Source organism: Nipponia nippon, unplaced genomic scaffold (assembly GCF_047370975.1).
Source record: "Nipponia nippon isolate SJK-2023a ecotype South Korea unplaced genomic scaffold, ASM4737097v1 scaffold_1, whole genome shotgun sequence".
Lineage (NCBI taxonomy): Eukaryota > Metazoa > Chordata > Aves > Pelecaniformes > Threskiornithidae > Nipponia > Nipponia nippon.
The window spans coordinates 134922594-134949944 of record NW_028262290.1 but is presented as its reverse complement, the minus strand read 5'-3'; the positions used below and the strand labels follow the sequence as shown (position 1 = coordinate 134949944).

The window sequence follows — 27351 nt, the reverse complement described above, 5'->3', positions numbered from 1 at the left end:
AGAGGTAAGAGTGAAAAATAAATTGAGATCCAGCACAGAAAAATGAGATGCATCACAATGAAATGCATGCAAACAAGCTGGCTGAATGTCCTCAACATCTGTGCTGGATTTTTGGTACCAAATGTAAAGGGAATTCACTGTAGTATACATATATTTTAAGATAATATTGTAAACCAATCTTTGGCATTTGTTTTATCTACTTCAATTAATTTTATGTACAAGGTATGTATTTTTCCCCAAATCTTTACTACAATTTTTTAATCAAGGAAGAACTGGGAAAAGTTTTCTAAGGAAATGACTTTAAATTTGATAAAGATCATACAAAAGTATTTTTACATATTTTAATAGTGTTAATACCTTATTCCTTTCTAGGTCAAAATACATTCAAAACAGCAATAAAAGGAGAAGGAGCACTAGTCTGCTCTGCCCGGGTTGGTACCAGACAAGAAGAGCAAAAAAGACTAGAGATGGCAAACCTGTAAGGATCAGAGAACTGACCTTTAATTGAATGTTGCAACTTAGTGGTCAAGATACTCAGATATCTTACATTCATGAAAAAGAACACATCTGGAAGTAAACTCTCTAAATCTACCTACAGCTACCTGAGCAGTCTACAGCTTCCTCACAAGGGAAGGAGGAGGGGCAGGTGCTGATATCTTCTCCCTGATGACCAATGATAGGACCCGAAGGAACGCCAGGAAGATATGCCGGGGAGGTTTAGGTTGGATATTAGGAAAAGGTTCTTCACCCAGAGGGTGGTGGAGCACTGGAACAGGCTCGCCCGGGAGGCGGTCATGGCGCCAAGCCTGACAATATTCAAGAAGCATTTGGACAACGCCCTCAAACATATGGTGTGATTTTTGGGGTTGTCCTATGCAGGGACAGGAGTTGGACTCGATTATCCTTGTGGGTCCCTTCCAACTCAGGACATTCTATGATTCTATACCTACTCACATCAGATGATGCATTTAAATAGAGACGGAGTTTAAAAGCAGTATTCCACGTTACCCACAATGTAACTGAAAAGCCTATGTTATTTGAAGCAGTAATTCAAATGGACAGTTTCTTTCTAAGGAATGCATGTTTGACTGTTGTTTTTCCCCACACTGTTGTTGCATAAAGGTCACAACTGTATAAAATACACAGGAGTGATCCCATGCCGAGTCAGCCAAAATTAATTCCATTCCCAGCTTTGTGAACGACTTGCAACACGAGTAACAAACTTATTTTATCTTCTTTTGTTTATCTGTACAATGATATTTACCTACTTCACCAGGTTGTTGTGGGAACTAATGATGGGTATGTTAATATTTAGGAAGCATCATAAGCTGCATCCATTCCTACAAAAATCTCTCCCACAGTAGCTTGACTAAGTTTTTCAGGACAACGATTATCTATCTTTTTTTATTTGTTTGTACAGTTCCTAGAACAATAGGGTCTTAATCCTTGACTTGGACAGTTAGGCACCATTGAAACATAAATAATTAGCAAACAATATGAGTTGAGAGGTTTAGCGAAGTGTTATCCTTCCCAGAGCTCCAAGGCACAGAGCATGTAAATGACCAGAATTTAGCCAATGCAAAGGGAACTGGGGACAAGGAACCATAGCCTTGGTTGCTTGCTAACAACTTTGGTGGCTTGTTCTTGAAAGAGCAGGGATACAAAAAAGATGACTGATGGAATGCATATGTGAGAAGAGAACGCTATTCAGAGCAGCACCGGGACTGCAAATATAGTTGCATTTTGAGCTAGGCATTTAGGGGAAAAGTTTTTTATGTATTTGCCAGCTTTACTGTATCTGTAAACTAAGAGCAAACACAGTAGGAAAAAATAGGGGTTTGTTTTGGGGTTGGCTTTTTGAGAAACAACACATAAACACACCATTTGCCAAGAGATACACATCAACAAGAAACAGTTGTATAACCAACAGTAGCTGTTGTCTCTTGAGATGTGTTCTATGCACATATATGCTGCTTTTATCACGAGTATGCCCACTACATTCAAGCTAGAGTCTCACTTACAAGTATCAGCTGTGTGTCATCATATACACCAAGAACATCCCCCTGCTTCCCATCAGAAGTAAAAAGGTTGGAGCTAGTCCAATCACTTGAATAGCTCTTCGTCTTGGACAGCCCTTCATCTTCAGCATCTAAGAATAGCTTCAAGTATCAAGCATAAACGGTATGACGTGGAATTTGTGCCAAACAATTACGGAACAATTAAGCAACTGTTTCTTCTTCATTGCCTGTCCATGCATTTTGTTCTGTTGTTGGTGACTTCTAAGCTATGTACTCTCTGAAGGTGGATATCAGTAATTTGGGCTTGTTTACTCTAGAAATGAAAGACTGATGGGAAGCATGACTGTCAGCATTACTGGTGTGAAAAATAATTCCTTCCAAGTGACAAATGAAGAAATGCTCTGCTTCCAGTCAGTCTCGAAGATACCTGGAGGACAGGCAATTTCCACAAGGTGATGAATGAAAAGGAAGTAGAATGCTGAGACGAAAGCCTGGAGTGTTTCCAGTAAACTGTGAATGCAGGGTGGAGCAAACGAAAGCAGTCTTCCAGAGGGATAAAGGCAAAAGAGTGGGGGTTTAATACACCACCCACAAATTTTATTTTATTTCCTAGCAATATACTAGGAAAAAAATGGAGAATTACAACAGAGACTAAGTAAATATTATTTTCAGCCACTAATCAAAATATGTATAGTACACACGCAACACAAAACAAATTAAACACTTAATTTACCTAGATGTATCAAGTTAATATTATTCCAATATTTCAGAACAGCCTGTATCCCATCATATTATTATATAGTGCCATTATTACACTGTGCATCCAAAACTCTCTGATACTCTCAGTCAACAATATATACCTAACTTTAAACACATTAACCCACTCATTTAAGTAATCTATTTAATGCGCAATAAAAATTAAAGCAAATCTTTCCAATAGTTTAGACCCCTCACTCCCTCTTGTATTTGGCAGTTTGATAATCAAAAAAACTGAATAGATTAGAATGATAAAGCATTTTCATCAAAAGACTACAGAGAAGTAATACACGTAGTTTGATGTGATCTGAAATAGATGCTGAATCTCTATTTTTGAAAGAAGAGAAATAAAATCCTTTTTTTTTAACTAAAATAAATGGAAAAAAGTCTTAGAAAGTCTCAAAGTCTTACCTGTTGGTATGCTTCATAGATTATATCAAACAAGAAAGCCTGAGGCATTTCACTCGCTCTGTACCTGGCACGTTCCAATGAGTGGTCTAAACAGCCGTCTGCAGCAGAGGCAATAACAGTAGAAACTAGAGGACGAATTGCTCCTGCTGCCTGTGGAACAAAACACAAAGAGAGGACTAAATGTTAATATTAATGTGTATCAGATAAGTGCAGTCAAAAAAAGTAAGAGCTTTAAAATACATTTTCTACTTATTTATCTTTTATATATCTCCTAATGCATAAGTCATACGATTTAGTCTGTATGAGACTTTAAACATGAATATAACAATGGAAGACTGTATAAGTACACACTGAGGGCCAATTTAGAAAAAAGAAAAATCTTAAGTCCTTCATAAACATCTACTGAAAATACATGTACAGATCCGAGATGTTCCTTTTTCAGACTTTCTTCTACATACATATTAGGTGGTTTCTCTGAGTTCAGTTCTAGGCCTATTCAGATATCAAACAGCATGAGACACACCTGAGAGGTCTTGAGAATCCACAACACCTATTGATTTCACAGATTTCAATTTGGCTAAACTGCTCAGAAATAAGCAACAACAAAAGTTTCAGAAAATTGAGCTTGTTCTTCTGTGTTGAATTCACCCTGTGAAATACTGAGCAACTACACTTACCAGTGAAATCACAGGGAACAGAGTATATACATCAGAAAGTATTCAATATCCAGCAGCACTGTGCCCCAGAACAGATATTTAAATGCTTATATTTCAGTTCTGGTTTTGCTTAGATTTGAAACCAATTAAACATACATCTTTGATCTTTTCATCAATATATAGTATTAAAGATCTATGGCATCTCTGAAACAGAACTCTTCTAGCTGGTTTTAGTCATTTTGATACCAGAAAGTTATCCACATTTCATCAGTCACTTATCAAATGCTCACACAAACTTTATATAAAGCTAAAGGCAATTGGGACAAGAGTTGTCCATACAATAACGAAGAAAACGATGCAATGACAGAACATTCCTTATCAAGTCACAGGGCAAAAAGCACACTCCCTAACAACGTTAACCACTGAGAATGGCATCTTTACACTATACTGTTTATTATCTATCTTTAAGAATAATAAAAAAGAATAATTGATGCTGTTCCAAAACATTTGGAATTATCCAACATCTTAAATCAGTATACCTAGAAAACCACTCCCAATGGTGAATTCTGACACTTTTCATTGCAGCCACAGAAGATCATCGGAGGTCTAGGGAGCTTTGACACAGAAAAAAAAATAGGTCTCATCACATAAAATAAGAGCACCATTATTGTTGATTTCATTTATCTTCTGTTGGAAAATCCTGCCCTCATACATATGAGTCCTGTCCATCCTTACAAGATTTCTGATTTCAGGTAAGCATACAGTGGCAGAATGAGACACCAGAAGTGAACTCAGTTTTTTTCCTCTCAGAAGAACTAGCTGTCTTCCCTCCCCCTTTCACACTACTGAACAATAAAACAAAGAGGAATGCAGTCAGCGTGTTGAGCACTTTATGAGCTCTAAAATACAGCTTCTTAGTTCATTCTTTTACAGAATGAGGACAGAGATGTGAACCAATTTCTCATGCCCAAAGAGTTCTGATATGCATGAGCTACTGGGGCAGGGAGAAGGGAGAGAAAAGATTCAAAAGACTCATATGACATGAGAAATATCTGAACCACCTTCTCAAAATCTGAAAAGCACTTTTTCTTTCTAATACATGGGAAGAGATATCTATATAAAACACTACATGGAGCAAAACACTATCATCCAAAGGCAAAACATGGTGCAGAAAGATCAGTGAGAACCATGAAATCACAGAAGTGTCTGTAAAGGATCTCAAGAGGCAATCTAGTCCATCCTTCTGTCCCAGGCAGGATCAATTTTACTTCTGTAATAGAGAAGACAAACTGACAAAACTAAATACCACTATAATTTTAGTAATACGTCAATGTATTAAATGAGGAGTAAATTTAACAGATGTACTTTGAGGAAAAGCTATGCATAAGCAGAAGTAGAGGGACTAAATTATCTGCAACTTGTCCCCTCTCTATTTCCTATGATTCCAGGACATGGATTACTACCTCTATATCCCAGCTGCTGGGCATTTGGACTACGTTATTTTGCTCTGCCGTCATATTTTAATTGTTCACACACACACAAAAAAAATTATAAAATTAGAAGGTCATGGGAAAAGAGACTGAGCAGCATGCTAGCCACAGCTTTTCTGTAATTAGTTAAGTCTATTTAAATTTTTTTTTCTAAAACAGTTACCATTCCAGAAAAACAGTTAGCAAAAGAGGATTTCTTAGGCCGATCCAATATTTTATTACAGTTTTTAACAATCATGTCATGTTACATTTTAAGCATAAAACAGGCCAAGAGAATACAATGTGACTTGCGTAACCAAATCTCACAAGTGAAACACGCACTCTGAGGAACAAAAAAACAAACTGCAATTCTAAATAAAATTGAAATACTCAAAATTATATTATTAAAGGAGCTCTGAAACACATTGTTTTCTTGACATCTGGTTTATTGCACAATAAAAATTCATGAATATCTGTATCTGTATCTTTGTGACAATACTGAACCACATCTCCTGCTCTGCTGAGGCCTAGCTCTTCCAGACGATTCAGGAAGATCTAATTTATAATAAATCCAACATGTCATTTTTTAAAACTCCCAATTAACTTCTCAAGTAATTGAAAGTTTCGTGGCACCTAATATTTAACAAATGGCATTTTTCAAGCAACTACAGTTTTGCTTTACATTACCCCAGAACTGAGTCCAGTGTGGCAGGCTGAGAGTTTCACCTGTCTTCCCTCCATTTCAATGAGAAATCACAAGTTGGGCCCAATAAGATGTCTTCTGCAGCAAGTCCACTCAAACTATGCCTGACACTGACTGAAAACATTAAGTTTAATACAAAGAATACGATATATGGCTGACTTCTGATCATGTGAGGGAGAGAAATTTTAACTATGTATGCAGTAACAGGATAACTAGCCGTCATTTGATTAAAAAAAAATCAGCTTTTATTCCAAAAAAGGACAACTCGGCCCATGACTGCTCTATGCTCTAGAAGTAGAATGCAGAGCTCTAGTACTTACTGAAGCCTGGAAGTTTCTACTACACAGAAAACCTTCATATGATGAGCAGCTGGGGTCCAAAAGCCGTGAATCCATGAGCTAGAACATACTTGCTAAGGTGCAGCACTGAGCTGAAACCTTAAAATCCTGTGACAAGATACAGAAACTGGTTGTTTGTTTTGCTCAGTACTGGCTCATCTTTCTGCAGGACCTTTCTCTGTCTCAGCAGGCTCCCTCAACCGGATGACGTGACCCAACACAGGGCTGCGTTTCCCACCTCAGTGACACGAGAACTACATGACTTCCTAAGGCCACTTTCAGACTGGGTGAAACTGTGATCAAGCAAAGGAAAATGTATGAGGCCTATGTATGCCCTGCATTGTTTTTATATGGGACAAGAGAGCTGAGTCCCTAACACAGGAAACCTTGCATCTGCAGGACTTCTGGTGACATCCTCTAGCTGGCGTACGCCGACACAGCTGCCAAACCCAAGCTGGCTTACACAGACCTCACCGCACATGCTTCTGCTTCCAAAACTGGCTCACGGGTATCTTCATTCATGGTGTAAACATAATATTCGGCATGTAAAAACAGGAGAAGTGAGCTGTGAATTTTGTTCTCATATACAGGCCAAAGAGGGGCACAGTTTCAGATGTATGGCTTGTTCTGTGGTATTTCCTTCTGGGTAGCGCAAGCGTCCTCCCTGCTCAGCACAAAGCCTTTTCTGAATTCCACTCCTAGCAGTCTTGCAATGAACTGAACGGGGAATTGAGGTACTTAAGGCAGGGCTACAGACTACATTTTTTAGTTCAGAAACTTAAACATTAGAGCACAGTAGGGCAAATAATACAATAATGTACTACTATATCTAAAGGGGCTTTTGCCCCTGATGACTGTGGGGTGTAAGTGAAGAACACAGTCATTCAGCTAGTCTACATCTATTCAGTTGCAACACAAAATATTTCATTCTTTGCAAGGAATTTCCATGTTGTTTTTCTGGTTATAAATCAGTAACAACGAACTATTTCCATACTAGTAAAGAGAGTATATATTGAGTCTCAGGTATTTGAATTTTATTTGTTCTAATTTGAGAAGCTTTGACTTGCTATTTATGTCAGGAATTTACAGGTATTTGGCCTGGCTCTCAGGCAAGAGGTTCAGACATGAATTTAAAAAAAAATGAATAAAACAAAGAAAATCTGTCCTCATTTAAAATTATAAGTATTTGCTAATGTCACTGTAGTTCTACAGATCTTTTTTACACTTTGAGTTAGCCTATCATAAAATACAAATCCTGTGAGTCTAAAGCAAGTGCCTGGGTCTTATACTAACATTTCCCTAGCCAGAGTAGTCATTTTCCAATTTCTAATCATTTTGACCCAGATCTCAAGTAGATGTGCTTTCAAAATCATACACAAAATGCATCATACACCCTTCCTGAATGTGAAGTGGTTAGGTAATGGATAGTTAAACTGAATTTCTTTAAACGTCCACTTCACAGCCTTTAAGCCACTCCACTTCAAAGACAGTCAAGCACTAGTTTTGGTGAACCTGGCATGTCCAGGAAATGCATACACTTCTTTCCCCCATTTTTTGCATATTTTGTTAAATAAATCAGTTAAAATATCAAAATATCTGTGGACAAGCTCTTAAAATATTCTTTCATAGCATAACAGACATGGAAACAAATACTGCTAACTGGTTATTTTGCAGACAAAATATTGGAACAAAAAACATCCTTTTAATCTATCATTTCCTTAAAACAATACTAAAATACCCTGAGAACGCAGAATTCCATCAACTTCAGTGGAAGTGACAGACTGGTATCTCTCAGAGGCAAGCTCATCCATCCATCTGCTGAAAACTGAACCAGCTTCTAGATGCTTTTAGAAACAACAGGTGTCTTTTATAACCAATTTTAAACAGCACAAATCAAAAACATTTACAAACAGGTTCTCAGTTTTGTATTCAGTTTTTTGCATAACTGTGTAGAGAACAGCATACATTCAAGATTTAAAGATTCAATGGTGACTGAAAACAGTAGAGAGTGAAGTACATCACGCAGGTCAGTATAATAGGGATCATAAGCATTTTCAACAAGTCCAGGGCATACTAATCCACCTTTCCACTAAACAGTAACACTGTATTCTCATTTTATCATACTTTTATACTGACAAGAAATTGTTTAGATGTGTGTATTCAGTGAATACGTAACCAGGGTGTGTTTTGAGATCAGACAACACAGTCAGTTCAAGAAGAGTAAAATCCAAGCAGTATTGATGACACCTCTTATTACAAAATGAAGTATGAATGTTTAGGCCACAGAAGCCTACACACAACACAGCAACCTGGCTAACACAATGCAGTACAGCTTGCTTTTACTGAATATTCATAAAAACTGAAAATCCTCATTTTATTTACAAAAAAAACCCAGAACCCATTAAAATTTCCAAAAGGATTAGAGGGGAAGATGGAGATTATATCACAAGCAAGAAATTATCTAGGCTACAAATACCGCCAACACACAGTGCATTATTCCGCAGAGACCAACACTCCACATCTAGAATACAATCTGCCAAGAACAAGTTATCAGAGAGCCAGAAGCTCCAAAAGAGCACGAAAACCAACACACCCGCATCACTGATCTGGTCATTTTTGGTAATCAGAGTCGAAACAGAACAATGTTAAATAACTGCAAAGCTCAACAAATTGAATGATATGGACTAGAAAAAGAAAAAAACTTGCAGTGGCACAAAATCCTTACAAAAAATACCACAACTACAATTCCTTTTGTTTTACAACAGAGTGGTAACAAGCTCAGACAACCACAGATCCTGCAGGCTAGCATACTAAAAAAAAAAAACGTATGCTATGTCTTTGGCACACCCCTGTCCCCAGTACACCCCAAGTACTACTGCAGACCTACCAAGTTCTCTTACACAGCCAGTTTGCAACCCTGAGCTTCAAGTGAGTGGGAATCACAGCCTAAAATTTTACAGAGTCTAGTTCTAAATAAGAAGACTCTCTCATCCCTTCAGCATGACTCCCTTCTACTTTTTAATTACACCAACCATAATTTTCTTTTCCATTCATAGGCTCTATTGCCCCTGAAATTCATTTTCCCTATGCCTTCTAACTTCTCAGCTGTCTAGTAGCATTAAGTAAATGTACATTTTATATTTCAATCATCCTAACTGCATTCGATTCAATGTTTTAAAATTACTTAGGAATAGGCCTGATGTCAAATACATACAAGCATAGCTTATGAGTGCTACCTTTAAAAGAATGTCCCTATTTTCATGTTTTTAAATGTTTTCTCAATATTCATATTTATTAATTTTAATTATTTAATCAGAGTTGTTTTCAGCTCTGACAAGCAAAATAGTACTCAACCAAGACTCCCAAATAATTTAGTCACCCTGTCTTAGGAAAAATAAACCTGTCTTGCATATATACAGTGGAAATAGAAATTAGAAAATATTTTCATCACTTCAGAGCAGCTGTCTCCTTTGAAAGTGTACGCTGGAGACTGTCTGGCTAGTCACACTTAGTAAGACAAATACATCCATCTTGGAACTCCATTAAAGTCAATTTTGTGGAGGTGAATTTGGTAAATTGTATACAAACAATTTTATCTTGCTTTTCCATGAAGATAAGGATTGCATTAGGACACTGTTCAACTACATAACAATAACAATCGATGTTAATTTAGACAAGGAAGGTATCTAATAGTTTACAAATATGTCCTGGAATGTTTTTTATTAGGTGAAAAATTATTTATATTTTACCAAACACTACCATCTCCTAAGGATTTCAGTCTAAATTAGGTCTGGCTATGAACCAGCGAAGGAAGCTCAGAAAAGCTATGATTAATTTCTTCTCATTTTATTCCATCAAACTGTTTCCACATGTTACTCCAGAGAAAGTATTCTTTCACACAGATCAAACCACTTGCCATGAAGGGCATTCACAGCCACCTACAGTATGAAAAAATACAGAAATAAACATAGGATCTGTGATGCATGAAACAGGTAGAAACATGCATTTCTATGCAGATATCTGCACTCAAACTAATTGTATCTATAGTAATCAACATGCTTCAGCCACACATTAATTACCATTTAAGTTAGAAGAATTGTCTCTACTGAAAGATTTCTTATTGCAAATTTATCAAACAATCTTCAAGGCAAAATTCAAAAACTCAATTATAAGATTAAAATATTTCACGTATTTAAGAGGATGTTCTTTTCAAATCTTTTATATTGTAAACCTGAAGGAGAGATTATTTAATAAAACAAAGTCATATAATTTTTTTGTAAAATAAAGCAATTAGAGAATTTCTTCCAATGCACATTCAAGGTATCACATTGAAATATCGCATCTTTTTGTCTTATGTTTCTTTTTTTCTTTTCTTTTTCTGCATTTTGTATCCAGCTGTTGTCTAGGGCTACAGTTTATCTTTTTATAACCAAAAGTGGTAATCTATGAGAAGTTTTATGATTCCGCTGCAGAGAGGGAAGACTTAAAGAGTATTTCCTTCTCCAATCTACAGAAATCCTGGCAAAACAATTCTATTTGGATGGAAAAGATTGAGGCATAGACAAAGTAATGACACAAACTATAAGCTACCACTCCTATACAGAAGTACAGTTGATAACTACAATTTGGCTATATGTGCAAAGTTTTCTAAACTTTGGTGTGAACACATATTCAAGCCCGAACTAGCCAAACTTCCAAACCGAACTGGTTCAAGCCTGCACATAGTTCACAGAGTTCATAACCTCCTTCTGTACCCAGAACCCACCTACTTGCTGTACAGCAAGGCAAGGCAGCAGTCTGGCTGCATGGGTTCAACTCAAACCTGTCACCATCTGCTCCCATAACTCCTTCTGTTAATGTCATGTCCAAAAGACACCCCCCCCCAAACCAGTACCTCAGCTGCACACTTCTCTTAAAGGACCAGATATGGCATGCAGTCGGGACTACAGGACAACCAGGATGACTCAGTAAAGAATAGCAGACCACAATAAAGGTAGAGGTACTCTCATTATCATGCAGAAACACAAATTTGAGTCCAGGGCACATCATACTTTCACCCACACTCACACCCAGACTCCACCATGTAGCAGAGACATAATTTGCATGGCAGTGCTGTGGTGGGGACAGGATTCCTTCTACCTATTTCTTCTACCGACAAACAAGTGCAATCTGCAACCTGGGCTGTGTATCCATTAGAGATTAAGGCTGAAGAAAAAAAGGTCACCTTCTTTCTGCCAGGTGTCTTCCTTTTTTTAAACAACAAGAATAATTCTTAAATTACTTTATTTTTAATTTTGTTGAAAAAAAAATGAAAATTCATAGTCATTATGGGCACATCATCTTTGATTCTCATGAGTGAGATACCCACTAAAATTTCTTCTATGTAGGCAGTATCACCAACCAGTCCAATTCCAGCTATCTTGACATGTTTGTATTGGCAGCTTTTAATTGCCCAAGGACAGCACTGGTTGAAATGTTAAACAAGCCTGGTAACACAGATATTAAACCTAATCATCAGCGAGACAAAAAGAAGGTTAATTAGAACAGATGTAAAAAGTTTTGAACACTGTGAAAAAAGGCTTGTATGCTAAACTTCACCTGATTTCCTTAAAGTCTGTTTACCCAGCTGGCTAGGAGCAACAGTCAAACTCACTAAAATTGGGCACATGTTAATCTTAAACCAACACCAGGAAGGAAGAAGTTATAATTGTGTTTATTCCTAGCTGCAAAAGAGGGGATGTTTAATCAGAAATTTAATATACACTTTGATCCAATGTTAAGGAGCTGACACTATGTTGTACATTGAACTGACTTCAAAGACACAGGATGCCTTAAATAAATGTAATGTATATTTATGACACTGTTTAAGAAAAAGAAAACATTTCTTCTAATGAGGTCACCTTTATCAGAACATACTATCTGAGTAACTGGGGATAGTACATGTACATCAAGACATGTCAGAGCCCCAATTAGCTATAGCAAAATAAAGAAGATTACCAATAACAGAAACTGTTGCTCAAAAATTAAGACTGCACATGTTCTTTTCTACTTTACATAATTTCTGTTCTTTTGTATTTAAAGCATTTACCTCTAAGCGTCAGTAAATATTGTTTTGATCTAATCGACAACATGCTGAATTCTAAATGTTATTCTGTGAAAAAAAGTAAGATTTCTCAAAGAAAACCAAAAAGATTCCCCTCAAAAAGACAGGACATCCTGCAAGGACAGGATGACAGGAATACACAACTGAAAATATATATATATGAGGTGGAGGAAGAAAGTAGAACTAGGCATATCACAGGCTGCAATTTTGCAACACACAACACTGAAAACAAGCTCAAGAACATACTGGAGGTGGAAAAGAAGCAAAACCAAGAACGTACATACACACTAAGAAAAAGCAAACAACGATACAACTAATTTATGTGAACACTTGATTTCATATTAAAATTAGATTTTTTTTAAAAAGCACATTGAAAAGAATTCTTATGGGTATGTCATTTATGTTGCTCTTGTATCATGAATTACTGCCATAAATCAGATGAACTATTTTTAATACAATAAGCAATAAAGTTACAAAAGTTAGCAGGATTAAACCAATATATACATTTTTAATGGTGTCATACAAATGATATAGCATTTCTTCTAGTGCATTCCTTATCTGTGCATTCCTTGTAAGAAATTTGAGAATGGTCGAGGAAGTTCGTGTTTACCATAAATACAATAGTACTGTATATTCAATAAAATACATTTTATCATATTATTAACCAAATAAGGTCTTATTACCTTAGTCAACATACTCAGCTAATTCTTGTCACAGTGCAATAACTGGTAAAGCTTAACAACATGTTCTCATTTATTAAGGTTTTGTTTTCTTCTTGATAGATTTTTTTAAAGCACTTCAAAATTTATATAAAGTTTGCATAATGCTACCAAAGATCCATACTAAGTATATGATCCAGACCACACATAGCATCCCCTGCCTAAAGAGCAGCACATGCTGGTATAGTGCTTCAAGACCTTCTTATGACGTATTTAGTCTTTTCAGTTGTCAGCAATAGCTGTATATTATACACAATTATGGTGGATTCTATAGCATGTAAAATTCAGTCTAAGCAATTTAAACATTCCAAAGCAAATTGTGCAGCCAGTATGCTACCAATAGTTTTCAGTATTTTTAGAAATATTTTTAAAGTATACTTACAGCTTTAAATTTTGGCATTCACTCAACATAAGATGACAATAAGATGAGCTACGAGCACTTTCTCGTTCTACTAATGCTTGTTCCTAACTAGTGCTATACTGCAAATCTAGGTGGCAAAAATTAAAGAGAATATTTGCTATAAAAATTAATGAATCATGAAAACAATCATTTTTGCCTCTAAAATTAACAAGACTATTTATTTTACTTTGACTGCATAGTATTATCTTGCATTAACAAGTAATGAAACACATCTTACAGTCAGCAAGCCGTCTTTCATACCCTAATTACTGATTTACATTGCAAAAAGCTATCAGTGAGTGTGCACTGTGCCACAAAGGATTTTGCATATTAGAGTAAGTCAATATAAAGAGGAGTTAACATTTGTATTCAGTGGAGTATAAATCTTGAAGCTACTGCCACAGGAGTTACAATTACAGTTAAGAAGTTATATTTTACCTCCAGAAAGTCTACATCATTACAAAATCAACAATATCATAATGTGAAGGCTACTGATCCATTGCATACCATTAAACACGATTTGCATCGTATTATGAAGACAGAAGGAAAAAAAAATCTTGAGGTGTTGTAAGAGGACTCTTGCACAATTTAATCAACCAAATGCAAAACTGCAACATTTAATTAATAACTCTTTCCCACACACACAGTCCTGAGCAACCAAAACCACAGGCACTATAGTCTGTGGTCATCCAGTTCCCTAAGCAACTCTGCACCTGCTTATCAAATGTCTTTGCCTTCTGAATTTGCTCAGCTGCTTCTCTCAGAACTGCTTGTGTCCTCTCCTTGCAGGAAACCTTGCACCCAAGCCTCTTTCTCTTACAGCCCATTAGATTCAAAATTTCAAGTCACCTCTTTATACGAGCTTCATCTAAGACCTTTTCTGTTATCAAGGGCCTCGTAAAATGGATCATTATACCTTACCATGTGAGTTTGACTCAAATAGCGACTCTAATACATGTATGTATGAATTTGATACCTCATGAATTCTCTCCTACATGCTCCAATGCTCCTCAAGGCAGTTTTAGTTCTATCCGTACCACAACCCACTTACCTTCTTGGAAACAGGAAGGTAAGCACAAAACCAGTCCAGTAAACTATTACAGCATATGAAACAGGCCAAGTTGGCTTTCAGAAGCTTCACCTAACCTGCAGGGCTGCTGTTGTCCTTGCCACAACCACCCAGATCACAAACTCAGCCAAAATGCATCTGGGGGCATTTCTGGATGAAAACTCAGATTTCTTTTCAGTGCAATATTTGATGAAAAAGGGAAAAACTTGGGGAGGTGTGCATGCCTAATCCTTAGCCAGAGAGATATGGCTAAGAGTCACTTCCAGATCTTACCATGTAGAAGTGGCTCGAATGATCCAAGGCCTTTATTCAGCTCCTCACACATGCTGGACGAGCTGAGATTTCCCTTAAGGAACTATTCTTTACTCCTGTGATCTGCTGCAGGAAGGAGAAATCTGAGTGACTAAACAGATACATCTTTACTAAAGGCTGCTTCATTTTCCAAAGTCATATTGTTTTCTCAGATGAAGCATACAGATCTTAATTAGCCTCAAATCAGCAGCAGTGTCATATATGTAGTTTCTCTAAATTTAAATGAGGTACATTTTACAGACATTACATAAAAATGATCTCAGCAACCATTTAAGTACAGGAAGCTATGCTCAAAATTTATTTCCAGGATAACCTAATTCTACCTAAAAAAAGGTGAGGTAAAAATTACTGTATGTGTAGACTTCCAGAAACGAAAAAATGTGGGATTAAATCACCTTTTTAAAAAGGATTAAATACTAGTTGCATTAGGCACAGCTGGCTCTGTTAGTACAATACAGAAATGCTGCAAAGGAGAAAGGGAGATAATAATTTAAGTTTCTGTCTATGATTTATGTATTTCAGTTGGTTAAGTTGCATAAGTTGCATCCTTCCTAATGAATCCAATGAATCATCTAAATCACTTAAATTGAGACTGGGAAATGACAGAGTTGTTTCTCCCCTTACCAGTGCTTTCCCCCCACCAAACACTACATCTTGTTAGGATAAAGAATTCAAGTATTTGCTAACAATACATTAGCTCCCCATTCAACACAGAAAACAATTAACGACTTGGCTGAGAAGGTTATAACTTTCTATGGGACCAATAATGCCATAAGCTATGGAAACATTGTATGTTTCTGATAGCTATCCATTACTACAGAGTTGAAAAAGGAATAATGCATTGTATAACTATTTTCTGTACAGCAGCAAAACCACACTTGATTTCTTCACACATTCAGAAAAGTTCAGGGCTACTGAACAGATTCTGATCTTGACAATACTGTAGCTCTTCAAATGTTACTTTCTTTTAAAATTGCTACGTAACACCCCTACAATTCATTAATATGTATTCTTACATTGACATAAGTCAGAGTCTCCTAAACTACAGAACTCATTCCACCAATGGAATAAAAATCATGTCAAGATGGTAACATGTCATCAGTTCTTGATTCTGCGTTTGCACAAGCATCTGACAAGACAGCAGGAGCCCAACAAAGTATCAAGCATACAATGAAAGCAGAATCTCTGAGAACACAGGCACAGGATGACTTCAGATGACCCAGTGTATAAATATGAATCAAAAATGGTCTGTTACTGATGCAGCCTTTACAGATGGCTAAAATCAGTCTTTGAGTATAACAAAGAAGACAGTGATCATGTGTAAAATATTCCATATGTGGCAAAACCAGAGGAAGATAATAAGAAAACATAAAAAGATAATTGCTTCTAAGAGAAAAAGAACAAAGAAAGGACAGAGCAGAACTGCTCCAGCATTGCTGTCCCCATTCAAGTATCCCACACCAGATCAGCCTATTTATCCACCTAAGTCGTCCTTCACCTTCAGGGGAGAAAAAGAAGTGTTTTTTGGTTTGCCACCCACCGTGTTTTCCTAATACAACTCAACAAACATACACAAAACATTTTATTTTGCTATCTAACTGGGTGAAAGAACAGTGTGTGTATAGGTGCATGTTTTCTGCTCCAGCCTTCCAATAGAGTAAAACTGATAACCGCAGCACTGAGTCTGAGTGAACTTAGAGACAGGAACAGACTGAGCAGAATATGCAGTGTTTTCTGTCTGGCGGTATTATTTTGAATGATTGTGTATGTGAGTAAGAGTTCATGAGACTGAGTAGCGCTGTACATCTGCATTGGCATGTACGCTTTGCTCAGATTCTTGCTAAAGCTGAGAATAAAGTAATGATGTTAGACAGCTTCCAGAAACCAGCTTTTAAGAATGCCGTTTTGATTCAGTCCTTTCAAAGAAATAAACTATACTTTCAAATCTAGTTTGTTAACTAGAGAAAGAGTCTTTGACTGTATGTGCCTTTTTCTTTTAACTCTCAATAGCAGAACTGACAAGTTCCCCCCCCCCTCCGCCTTTCTGATTTTTTTTCTTGTAAGCATTTTTCTTTTTAGTTATGTTGTTTAAAATGCAATGTTGGCAACAAGATATTGCTAGAGGCTTTGGACTGATGCCTTCTGAAGCTTCCACTTTTCCCAACTTTTACTAGCAATAAAGAATTTGTTTCTAGAAATTTTAATTACAAAATTACCCCAAAAACATAAATGGAATTTAATTGGTTACAAAGTAATATTTTCACATAATCAAGGGATTGTTTGGGAGATTTAAGGCGTAATTTATTAGTTCTGGATAAGGTGTACATTTTGATTCCTACAGGCAAATAACAAACTGATTAGTAAGTGTAATAAAGCAGTTTATTTGTCTGACAATTGGCAGCTAGAAGTGCAATAACTTACTTGATCAATTGCCATTTTAAAGAACATTAAAGCTTCTCATAATGATGCTATCTATATGGTATGCAGATGAACAACAATACAGCATTACCCCTATTACACTAGTGATTTAATATGATGTTTCTGCCAGGTTTTGTACCTTTCCACATAATGCAAAAGGAAGTAATTACTTTTTGTACTGAAAGATTGAAGAATTGACTCCCTTTCAGATATGCGAAGAATTTGACTATAGGAAGAACTAAAGATGATAGCTTCTCTTGAGCAAATTTTTTCTGATATTCAAAACCATGCATGTCAATTTTGAGAAAGAGCCTTAGCTTTCCAGTCATTTAGTTCTTTAGAATTCTGTAGTTGTCAAGTGAAGATAGCCACCTCTCTCTGGCAGGAAGCTTTTCCAATTTGTTAAATAAAATTAAGTTCTTCTCATGTTCCTTAATTTGATTACTTTGTCAGGTAACATCAATAGCTAACAGCTTTTGGACTCCAGTTCTCTGATGGCCTAGCCTCACTCAATTCAGTGGATCTAAGCCACCACAGAGCCAATAAATACCATGCACATTTCAGACAGACATTATACAATGGAAGACTGTGACAAATGTATAAGACCACCTTTTTGAGATCAAATGATACTTCAGTGATCTAGGTAAGGAAATATTTACCAGTCAGAAGTTCAGATGAACTAGAGTACACTGCCTTGAGAAGGTCAATGGAGATTGCCTTGGTTCCCTACTGTTTTACTGAAAATGTCTCACACCCAAATAAAAAGAAAACCAGGAAAAAATATTACATTAAAATCACACAAGTTTCAAGAAAAAGCGAATGAGTTAAAAAACTTAAACACAAAGAAAAATGAGATATGATATGCCATCACATGCAAAGACACCTAAACACAAACACATTCAGAAAACAGTTATTCTCATTGCAACTCAACATCAGTGCAATTAACCCCATTCTTCTAATCCTCTCAAAGAATCACATTTAAAACAGATTTACAAAGGGGATCTATTTTAAAGTCTTGGGCAGAGAATCAATTCTGGAATGCTATTTTGTGCTATACGAGAAAGGTCAAAAACCTTGTTAAAATTCTAAGAGAATTTAAGTTTTAATGACTGGAAACTTATGCTCTGTATCACTGAAAACTATAGAGCAGAGTTTCTATTTTATTGCCATTTCTCATTAAGCCAATCTACAGAAGTATAGGCTTACTAATAAGAAGTTAAATATATTTAGATTTCTAACATAATGTTCTGAGAGATCTTACATGATTTAATTTTCATAATATTTTAACAAGTTGTACATTCCCCTTCTACACTATGAGTTTCCGAAAAAAGGTGGAGGAGTGCTAAGGGAATACCACAATTCATTCTTTGGACTCTTTATTCCACTGTCAAAGTTGCAAATCATCTGTCAATTAGCTTATCTTTTACCTCATTTCCTGAAAAAGACAAGCAGTGGTAGATTTTCCTAGCTTTCTAATACCCAAACAATCTGCTGTCACTAATGACTTCTACCTCAAATCATCTCCTTGAAGTAGGGAAGCATTCTACTATCTTATTAATGGACAACTGAAGTACAAGATAAAGAGAGCAAATTGTACAAACAAGCCTGTGGCTAAGTCATGATTTCTTACATCTCTATCTTAGCCAGTTTATCCACCAGTTCCTCTTGTTGCTAGTGCATGCCTTTAATAACTCTACCATTCTACTTGCATAACACAACTTCTACCAACTCTTCCCCTTCACATATCACTTACTTTCTCAGAAATCTTTCCAGTTCCTGTGAATATTCCCAGTCCTCAGATGCAGTGATGACCAGGAGGATCTACAACTATGGTTGGAGGCTTCCCACTTCCCCTTTTGCCCCAGCAGTTTGCAATGCTTACAGATTCTAGAAAAACTTAGCATTAACAGAGCTCTCTTGCCACTTATTCCGGATTTGTATGTAAGTTTGTGATGAAAACACATTAAGTTTGTGTGTCAACCAATGCAGTACTCTCTTTGGCTGTTACTAGTAATCACTGAACTACTCTAGCATTAGGTGAGAATTCTGCATGGAAAAAAAGGAAAATTATCATTATGTAATCTACCTTTCAGCTAACAAATTACTGATTAATTCAATCTCTTACTGATAGTCTCTATGGCAATAATTATACCCCATAGCAAATAATGCCTGCAGCATTTAAAAATGTCTCCCTCCCCCATCTGACCTCTCCGCACAATAGGGATTCTAAATCTGTTCTACTTAAAAATCAACATAATAATTAATGTAATTGCTAGAAAAATCCTTATTTATCATGATTTTACACTGTACAGTATAAAGCACGTTGCAGAGTTGCATTGCTGTATAGTACATACCCCATGTTCTTTAGCAGCCATAACCACTTTTGAAAGGATATCTTCTTCAACAAATGGCCTCACAGCATCATGGATAATCACTACTTCTGGTTTCTGGAGCAGACGGTTGGAAAATTCATTCTCTGTAAATACTTTCAGTCCATTGAAAATTGACCGGTGACGAGTTATTCCACCTTTTACTATTGTAACTCTTTTGTGGCCATATTTTTCAATGATAGACTTCATTGTTTCAATATTTTCAGGAGAGACCACCACAATAATGTCGGATATCCAACTTATCCTAGAAGAAACAGTACAAAAGCAGAAAGTAGACATGAATGCCTAAATAAAAGTACAGATTTCTCCATGAAACAAAGAAATTCATATCAAAAGAAATTCAAGATGGTTAAATAAAGCATCTCTCAATATACTCAAGTCTACATTTCTGTGTGTGTATTAGCACTCCACCCCTAAAGGGAAAACTACATGAGAGGATGTCTACCAATACATGGATGTCAACCAAAGTAACTGGAATTCTGGGAAGGGACTTGCTTCCAACAACCAGTTTGAGGAGGAAAAAAAAACAACGAACCTTCTGATAACCCTTTGAAAAGCCTTCAAAACATTTCTTACTCCAGCCTCATTCCTAGCTTCAAACGTAACTTCTAAATCAACCAGCTACAGTCTGTTATTTTAGCTTTCTCTAAATTCAGTCTCCAATAAATTGTAAATCCTGGGACCTGGAATACTCCATGTTCTACTGTGCAATACACTGTGTACAAGTGAATAACAGGAGCAACAAAAACTCTGAAACAAAGATCACTATCAAGACAGTTTCCTGGTTTCAGCCAGGATAGAGTTAATTTTCTTCCTAGTAGCTGGTACAGTGCTGTGTTTTGGATTTAGGGTGAGAATAATGTTGGTAACACACTGATGTTTTCGTTGTTGCTAAGTAGTGCTTATACTGGTCAAGGCCTTTTCAGCTTCCCATGCTCTGCCAGGTGCACAAGAAGCTGGGAGGGAGCACAGCCAGGACAGCTGACCCAGACTGGCCAAAGGGCTATCCCATACCATATGACCTCATGCTCAGCATATAAACTGGGGGGAGTTGGCCAGGGGGCAGCGATTGCTGCTCAGGGACAGGCTGGGCATCGGTCGGCGGGTGGCGAGCGGTTGATTGTCTCTCTTTTTTTTGTTGTTTTCCTTTTCACTACAATTTTTTATTATTATTTTATTTTATTCCAATTATTAAACTGCTCTTATCTCAATCTGCAAGTTTTCTTACTTTTGCTCTTCTGATTCTCTTTCCCATCCCAGCAGGGGAGAGTGAACGAGCAGCTGTGTGGTGCTTAGTTGCTGACTGAGGTTAAACAACGACAGTCCTTTTTGGCACCCAACATGGAGCTGAAAGGGTTCGAGGTAACGACAGGTTTGATTGGAATGTGCTAGATCAAATTTATAGCTGTCATTGCTATTTAGCTATTAATTGGCAGATTCCTGTGCTTGCCATCGGGCTTACTTGCCTTACTGTATATTAGAGTCTAGTGCTCATTCACAGCTGCTTTTTGCTTCTGCTGCTTGCTGTACTGCTTATCATCTGACTCTGCTGTGCCTGGGACCATTTTGATAACCGCAATGGCCATGTGCCTCTTTCTGTGCTGCTATACTGGACAGGCTGGAACTCCAGTATGAACTCAAGTCAAAGGGACTGTGACCTGTGGATGAGTCCACATGGGAGCAGTACACCCCAAAGTGTCTGTGGCCATTAATAAGTCCACACCAGAGCAGGAATTACTATAGCAGGAGCCACCTGAACCAATGGAGGACAAGCCTTACAAGAAGCAGTGCAAGTGCAGCAGTGACCCAGCCTGAGCTGGCTTTGGCGCCCAGTAACTCCACGCAACACACCACCTCTCCTGTCTAAAGTAACCACCGTAACAGACAGAGCCCAAACTCATGGACTAAATGAACTCAAAGGACATTTGTGGATATTTAACAGACTTTTCACAGGGGTGGTCCATAGACTAAGGTAATGACAGCTGTGTATTGTATCAAAGGATTGGAAGGGGGCATGGGGGGGTGGTTAATAAGGGTGTATTGGATAGTGTAGGACCCAAGGATGATGTAAATGGTATGGAATAAGGGATGGAGAATGTGCTGGTTTGGCTGGGATAGAGTTAATTTTCTTCATAGTAGCTAGTATGGGGCTGTGTTTTGGATTTGTGCTGAAAACAGTGTTGATAATGCAGGGACGTTTTTGTTATTGCTGAGCAGTGCTTACACAGAGTCAAGGCCTTTTCTGCTTCTCACCCTACCCTACCAGCGAGTAGGCTGGGGGTGGGCAAGAAGCTGGGAGGGCACACAGCTGACCAAAGTGATATTCCAAAGCTGACCCCAACTGACCAAAGTGCTATTCCACACCATATGACATCTTGCTCAGCATGTAAAGATGGGGAAAGAAGAAGGAAAGGGGGGATGTTCAGAGTTGTGGCATTTGATGACAGCAGATTTTTTAGCATAACAAACAAGAAACTCATCAGATAAGCAATGATTGCAATTTACTATAGTAAAATTACTTATGTGTAGCCTACACATCCAACTAGGAAGGGGGAGAGACAAGTATGGTATATTCTCTCAACTAAAAGTAGTAAAGCTATTGAAACTAATTCTGCAGACACAAGACACACTAAGGTACTAAAAACTTCCAGTTAGAAAAATAAGAGTTAGAAACTTACATTTCAAATACACAGGCTCAAGGTATTGGTTTCTGCAATAACATATGAGAAGGCATTGCCTAGGAACTATCCTTACTCCAAAAGCAAAGTCATCCGTGATACAAACCACTCCCTGAGCACTATGTGAAACAACAGAGCATCTTCCACCTCTGTATGGTTTTTTTGTAATTAATAGAACTCCATGGAAAATTATTTCCATGAATTTTAAAATAACTATTAAAAATAAAATAAATGGAAGTGTTATTAGCATTCTTCAAAAGAAAAATATTTGTCCTTATGTTCTTTTTATTATTAACAAAGGCAGAAAATACAGCCAAACCAACATATTCTCAGCATTTTTTAAGTATTGAAGTTGTTCAAATGTAAAATCTGAAGTCATATGGTTTCAAGTTTCATTTCAACTTGTCACTCACCACAGGTTCATCAAAAGGTTTTCAAATCTCTCAAATGAGTCCTGGCATAGTCTTACATTTAGCCACAAAACTTAGCACCTCTGCATGACTTCAGCTCAGAACTAGGGCAAACTAATTGGATTCATGTCGCTTCTTCTTTTCAATATTGAGAGTCAGCAAAATTCAAGAAGAGTTATTTCACACTAAGTAAGAGTTCTGCACTTCTATTTGCAGAAAGACTATAGCCTTACACAGTTCCCAGAAACAGTGGACAGTCTGCACATTCACTAGTGACTGTGTAAGAAGAGCACTGACATTTCCCGTTCTGGAGTCAAATGAAACAGATTATGAAGCAACTGGGTAGTACACAGCATCTTCTGAGAAGGCGGCAAGAGAACAGAAGTACTGGCCAGCCTATGATAAATCTCTACACAGGGAGGGCGGAATGGCTCAAGGCCTCCAGTGGTACAATACACCAAAAAGTGACAGGATGCGGTCACAGCTCCACCCTGTGTCTGGATAAACACATTTATAAACTTGAGTATGTCCTCCTTAAACTCATTCTGGACTAATGTTCTATAATTAGAACTGGGATTTAGAGATGCAACCTATTCATATAAGAGTATAAAGGTATCCTCTAGATTGATTAGGTACAAGAACATCTTGGGCTTTGAAGCCTAACATGTCCCACCAAAACTCATGAAAAGTACTAATTCGGTAAAGTATGCTACAAGTTCTCACAAATGAGAACTGTGCACCACACAGGTGCTTACTCTTCTAAAGATCTGCTTATGGAAATGTTGTGAAGTGTTTTAATGAAGTAGAAAGATATCGCTATACGCTCAGTCTGGCAGTACATGGATCTTTTTTCTTCTCCTTCCTCAATTTGTCACAACCTTTTCTTCAGAAAGATTTCATTCTGAAAGAGTAAGCAGCTCAGGACCTGCTCAAAACGAGTTTTAAAATAATAAACACCCTTTGCATTTTATAACTGTAATATTAGATCAAGATAATGCAAACTTCAGAAAGAATCAGCACAAGGCATGAAAAACATCAGAATACTATACTCCAATGTGCTTTAAAAAGCACTGAATACAGAACTCTAGCGCTTCCATACAACCTATGCTGTAGTTCTAAAGTGGAAAATCAGGTCTGATCAAATGAAACAAAAGTAACAACCCCAGTTATAATCACTTTACAACTGCCTTGGGAGGACCTCAATGTTAGTAGAAGGAAAACAATGAGACAGAAAAGGACTAAAATTTTGTTTCCTGCAACTGTCCTCGTCATCATCTACAGACAGACCAGCTGCCTAGTAGAAAATAGTACTGTTTCACTGAATTGCAAACAAAAGTACATACATTTATATTGGCTGAGCTAGAACTGAAAGTAAAGGAGCTCATTGATTCAGCAACAGATTAAGCTATTATATGACTTCACATCACAGACTGCAGAGGAAATGAAATAACTGATGAGTTATGTTCTGAGACTGTATCACCTAAGTGGCATGCTCAAGCACAAATGTGACTGAGGTTTAACCCTCTGCCAGTTCACTCACATACAAACAAGTGCTGAGCCTGAAATCTGACATAAGGCTTACCTGCTCACACTATTTCTTGCAACTCTTACTCAGACTAGTAACAACCTATTTAACATATAACCTACTGAAATCGGCAGTTGTATCAGCAAAACAAGGCCAGAATCAGGCAGTCACTGCTGAGATGGCTTTAGTAGTGTAAGATAGGATCTTTCACTGCCACAGAAACTCTTCAGAGGTACAAGATAAATCATTATATTACATAAATATGTAATATATTACTTTTGTCGATATTATTCAAGCACCAAATGAGAAAAAGAACTGTCAAGAACAAAATGCATTTGCAGAATACAAGCATAACTTCCTTTTGCTCCACACCAGCTTTGTTATAACTTTATTGATACAGGAAAAAAAAAAAATATGAATGCATATGTATCTTTTACAGTACACAAATGGAAGCAGGGAGCTTCTAAGCTTTTAAGTTCCACAGGTACATTAAGGAAGTTTTGAGCATCTCATGTACAGAAACCATCCATTTTTTCCTGAAAGAAAATGTTCCTTATTAGTCAGACAAGACAACAAAGATACCTTCATAAAGTTAAAACAATTGGATTGTTTGTAATTATAATTTTTAGCTCATAAGCAATTTCAAGAATAAGCTAATGATAACTGGACAAAAAGAACAATCACAATAGATACATTTAACAAAACTGTAACTGTGTGACCTGTAGAGCCAGTGAGCATGCATCAGCCAATGGGGAAAAATACTTGGCAAATAAACTACACAAGACACTTCCGAAGAGGCCATTCTTAGGAAGCTTCTCCCAGGTGATGTTTTTTTGGTATCAGGCCACCTGTTTCAAGAGACTACATTACAGTAAACAGAGCAAACAAAGCTGTCTGAAACCTTTACAGAAAATTTTTATTCTGCCAGTAAACATATTAACTCTGCTTTCCTCTTTCATAACTTCTCACTGTACTTTCAACAACTGGTGAAATATGAGCACAGCAAGAATAGCAACAGCTTATTTGCCTCACAGTGATTTTAAAAATCAACCTTTACCTTAGTCTGTTTTCCTCTCTATAGCTTTAGTAAAATATGTGTACACATGTACACACAGAGCTGAGATTCTTCCCTGTTTCAGAAAAGGAATTGGAAAGGTTCTATTCTAAACAAACATACACAAAAAAAAAATTAAGGAAGAACCCTAGTAGTTTGTACAGAAGCAAAAAGGAGAAATGCCATTCTAGTTCTGTTGAACTGGATGCAAAAGCCTTGCATAGTTCAACAAAAACAGAAACAAATCCAATGGGAAAAACAGACTTTTAAGTTCTCTAACACACTTTAATTTTACCCCCAAGGTAGGGCCTGACCTTCCTATCAGCACCACTGTACTGGCAATAAAACCCAATCATTTCTCCTCACCCTATTTTTTCCTCACTTCCTCTTCCTAAGGGCATCATCTTTGATTATTATTGGCAGGCCAACATTCTACACGCTGTCATCCTATGCAACAGGATGCGCTGCTTATTCATTCATGTCTGCTCTTGTCTTGTCTGCCAGTTTTTCCACATCAATATTTAAGAGTCTCACTACTTTCAGCTGAACAGCGTAAAAATCTTTTTCTCCTGATTTTTAAAAAGCATATGCAAAGCAGCTGCAAATTCTTGATTTGCTCATGTATTTCTGTTTATATGTTGCTATGTTTTTTCCAGATTAAAAAAAAGCTCAGAAACAGCTGCAGTAGCTGAGATAACCAACAGAAGTTATTACAGGCTAATGAGTCAATGACTCATTCAATTACAGCAGGTAAACAATAGACATCAGAAGACAGCATCAAGCTAAACACAGCAAATCTGCTACTTCTGGGTGATAGATTATGTGACAAACTGCACTTCCTGAATATTGCTTTTTTGTGCATACATTCACACCAAGTAAGAACAAGGTACCTCCTCTGCAGTTTCAGAGTCAGAAGTAAGAGTGTCAAGATGAAAATGAAAGCCATTCTGAGCTTTAGAGTTCATCTGTTTCAAACTCCCTATACACATACATACTGGCCAACACTCCAATTCAGTGCAGAGGTGGCAGAAAGCTCTCCCTGTGAAAGCACTGCCACCAGTTATTGCACTCCTAAAGTTAAGCGAAAGCACTAGGTTATTACTCTCACAATCAGCTTGGGATCATGCGCCTGGTTGGACAGTACAATCAGAATTCAACCTTCTAATTTTTTGCAGCTTTAGGACATAAATATAATACTGTTGCTCAAAGAACTGTCATTTTCCCAGCGCCTACTGGCAGCAAAAGTGAAAGATTTTTTTTTTTTTTTTAAATGAATAATGTTTTATTTTCCTATGAACATCGTTTCCTTCCCAAACCTCACTGTTCTCTTTTCCAGGTCTCCAACACACTGAGTGAGGATATTATTCTTCTCTGCAGATTCCCATGACATTCTGGCAGAAATTACAGCTGTGACAAGCTTTGGATTGGAGGCTTTGCTTACTGATGTGTTTAGCTTTGTGACTGGCTGCTGTTGAAAATTAAATAAAGAAAACAAGCAATATTTCTTTCATAAAGTAACAAGTGACCTGAGGGAAGCCTCTCTGGGTGGGAATGGAAAAAGAGTCCCAATTTTGATGTTGTACAAGTTTCCATGAGTTAAGAACTTTGGGAGATGTTGGCAATTCCATTTCTTTTCACTACCCTCCACTCCTCCCCATTTATTCTCCCTAAAATCTAAAGGTTTGTTTTTCTACAAGTTACTGCAAAACATCCAGAATACATCTGACACTCCACTCCTACCTGCAGTATTTCAAGTGACACTAGATACAAGACTTACATTATGTTAACATTTGACAATAATACATGAACTGTCAGTCACATGCCTAGAACTCAACAGTCTTATAAAAAGGAAAAACCTGACTGCTAAAATATCCCATTACTTAAATTCTTTGCTCCAGCGTAAACAAAGAAAAGTTACACAT

At 37.1% G+C, this 27351-nt stretch overlaps 1 protein-coding gene across 1 annotated transcript in view; it reads right to left on the bottom strand.

The window, feature by feature from the left end:
• Positions 1-27351, bottom strand: part of CRPPA (CDP-L-ribitol pyrophosphorylase A) — a 126260-nt gene that overhangs the window by 97615 nt on the left and 1294 nt on the right. Inside the window, exons 2-3 of the mRNA XM_087773830.1 lie at positions 19727-20006; positions 3186-3335 (exon numbers count right to left, since the gene is read on the bottom strand). Coding sequence (XP_087629956.1) covers positions 3186-3335; positions 19727-20006 — 430 coding nt within the window. The remainder of the gene's footprint in view (positions 1-3185; positions 3336-19726; positions 20007-27351) is intronic.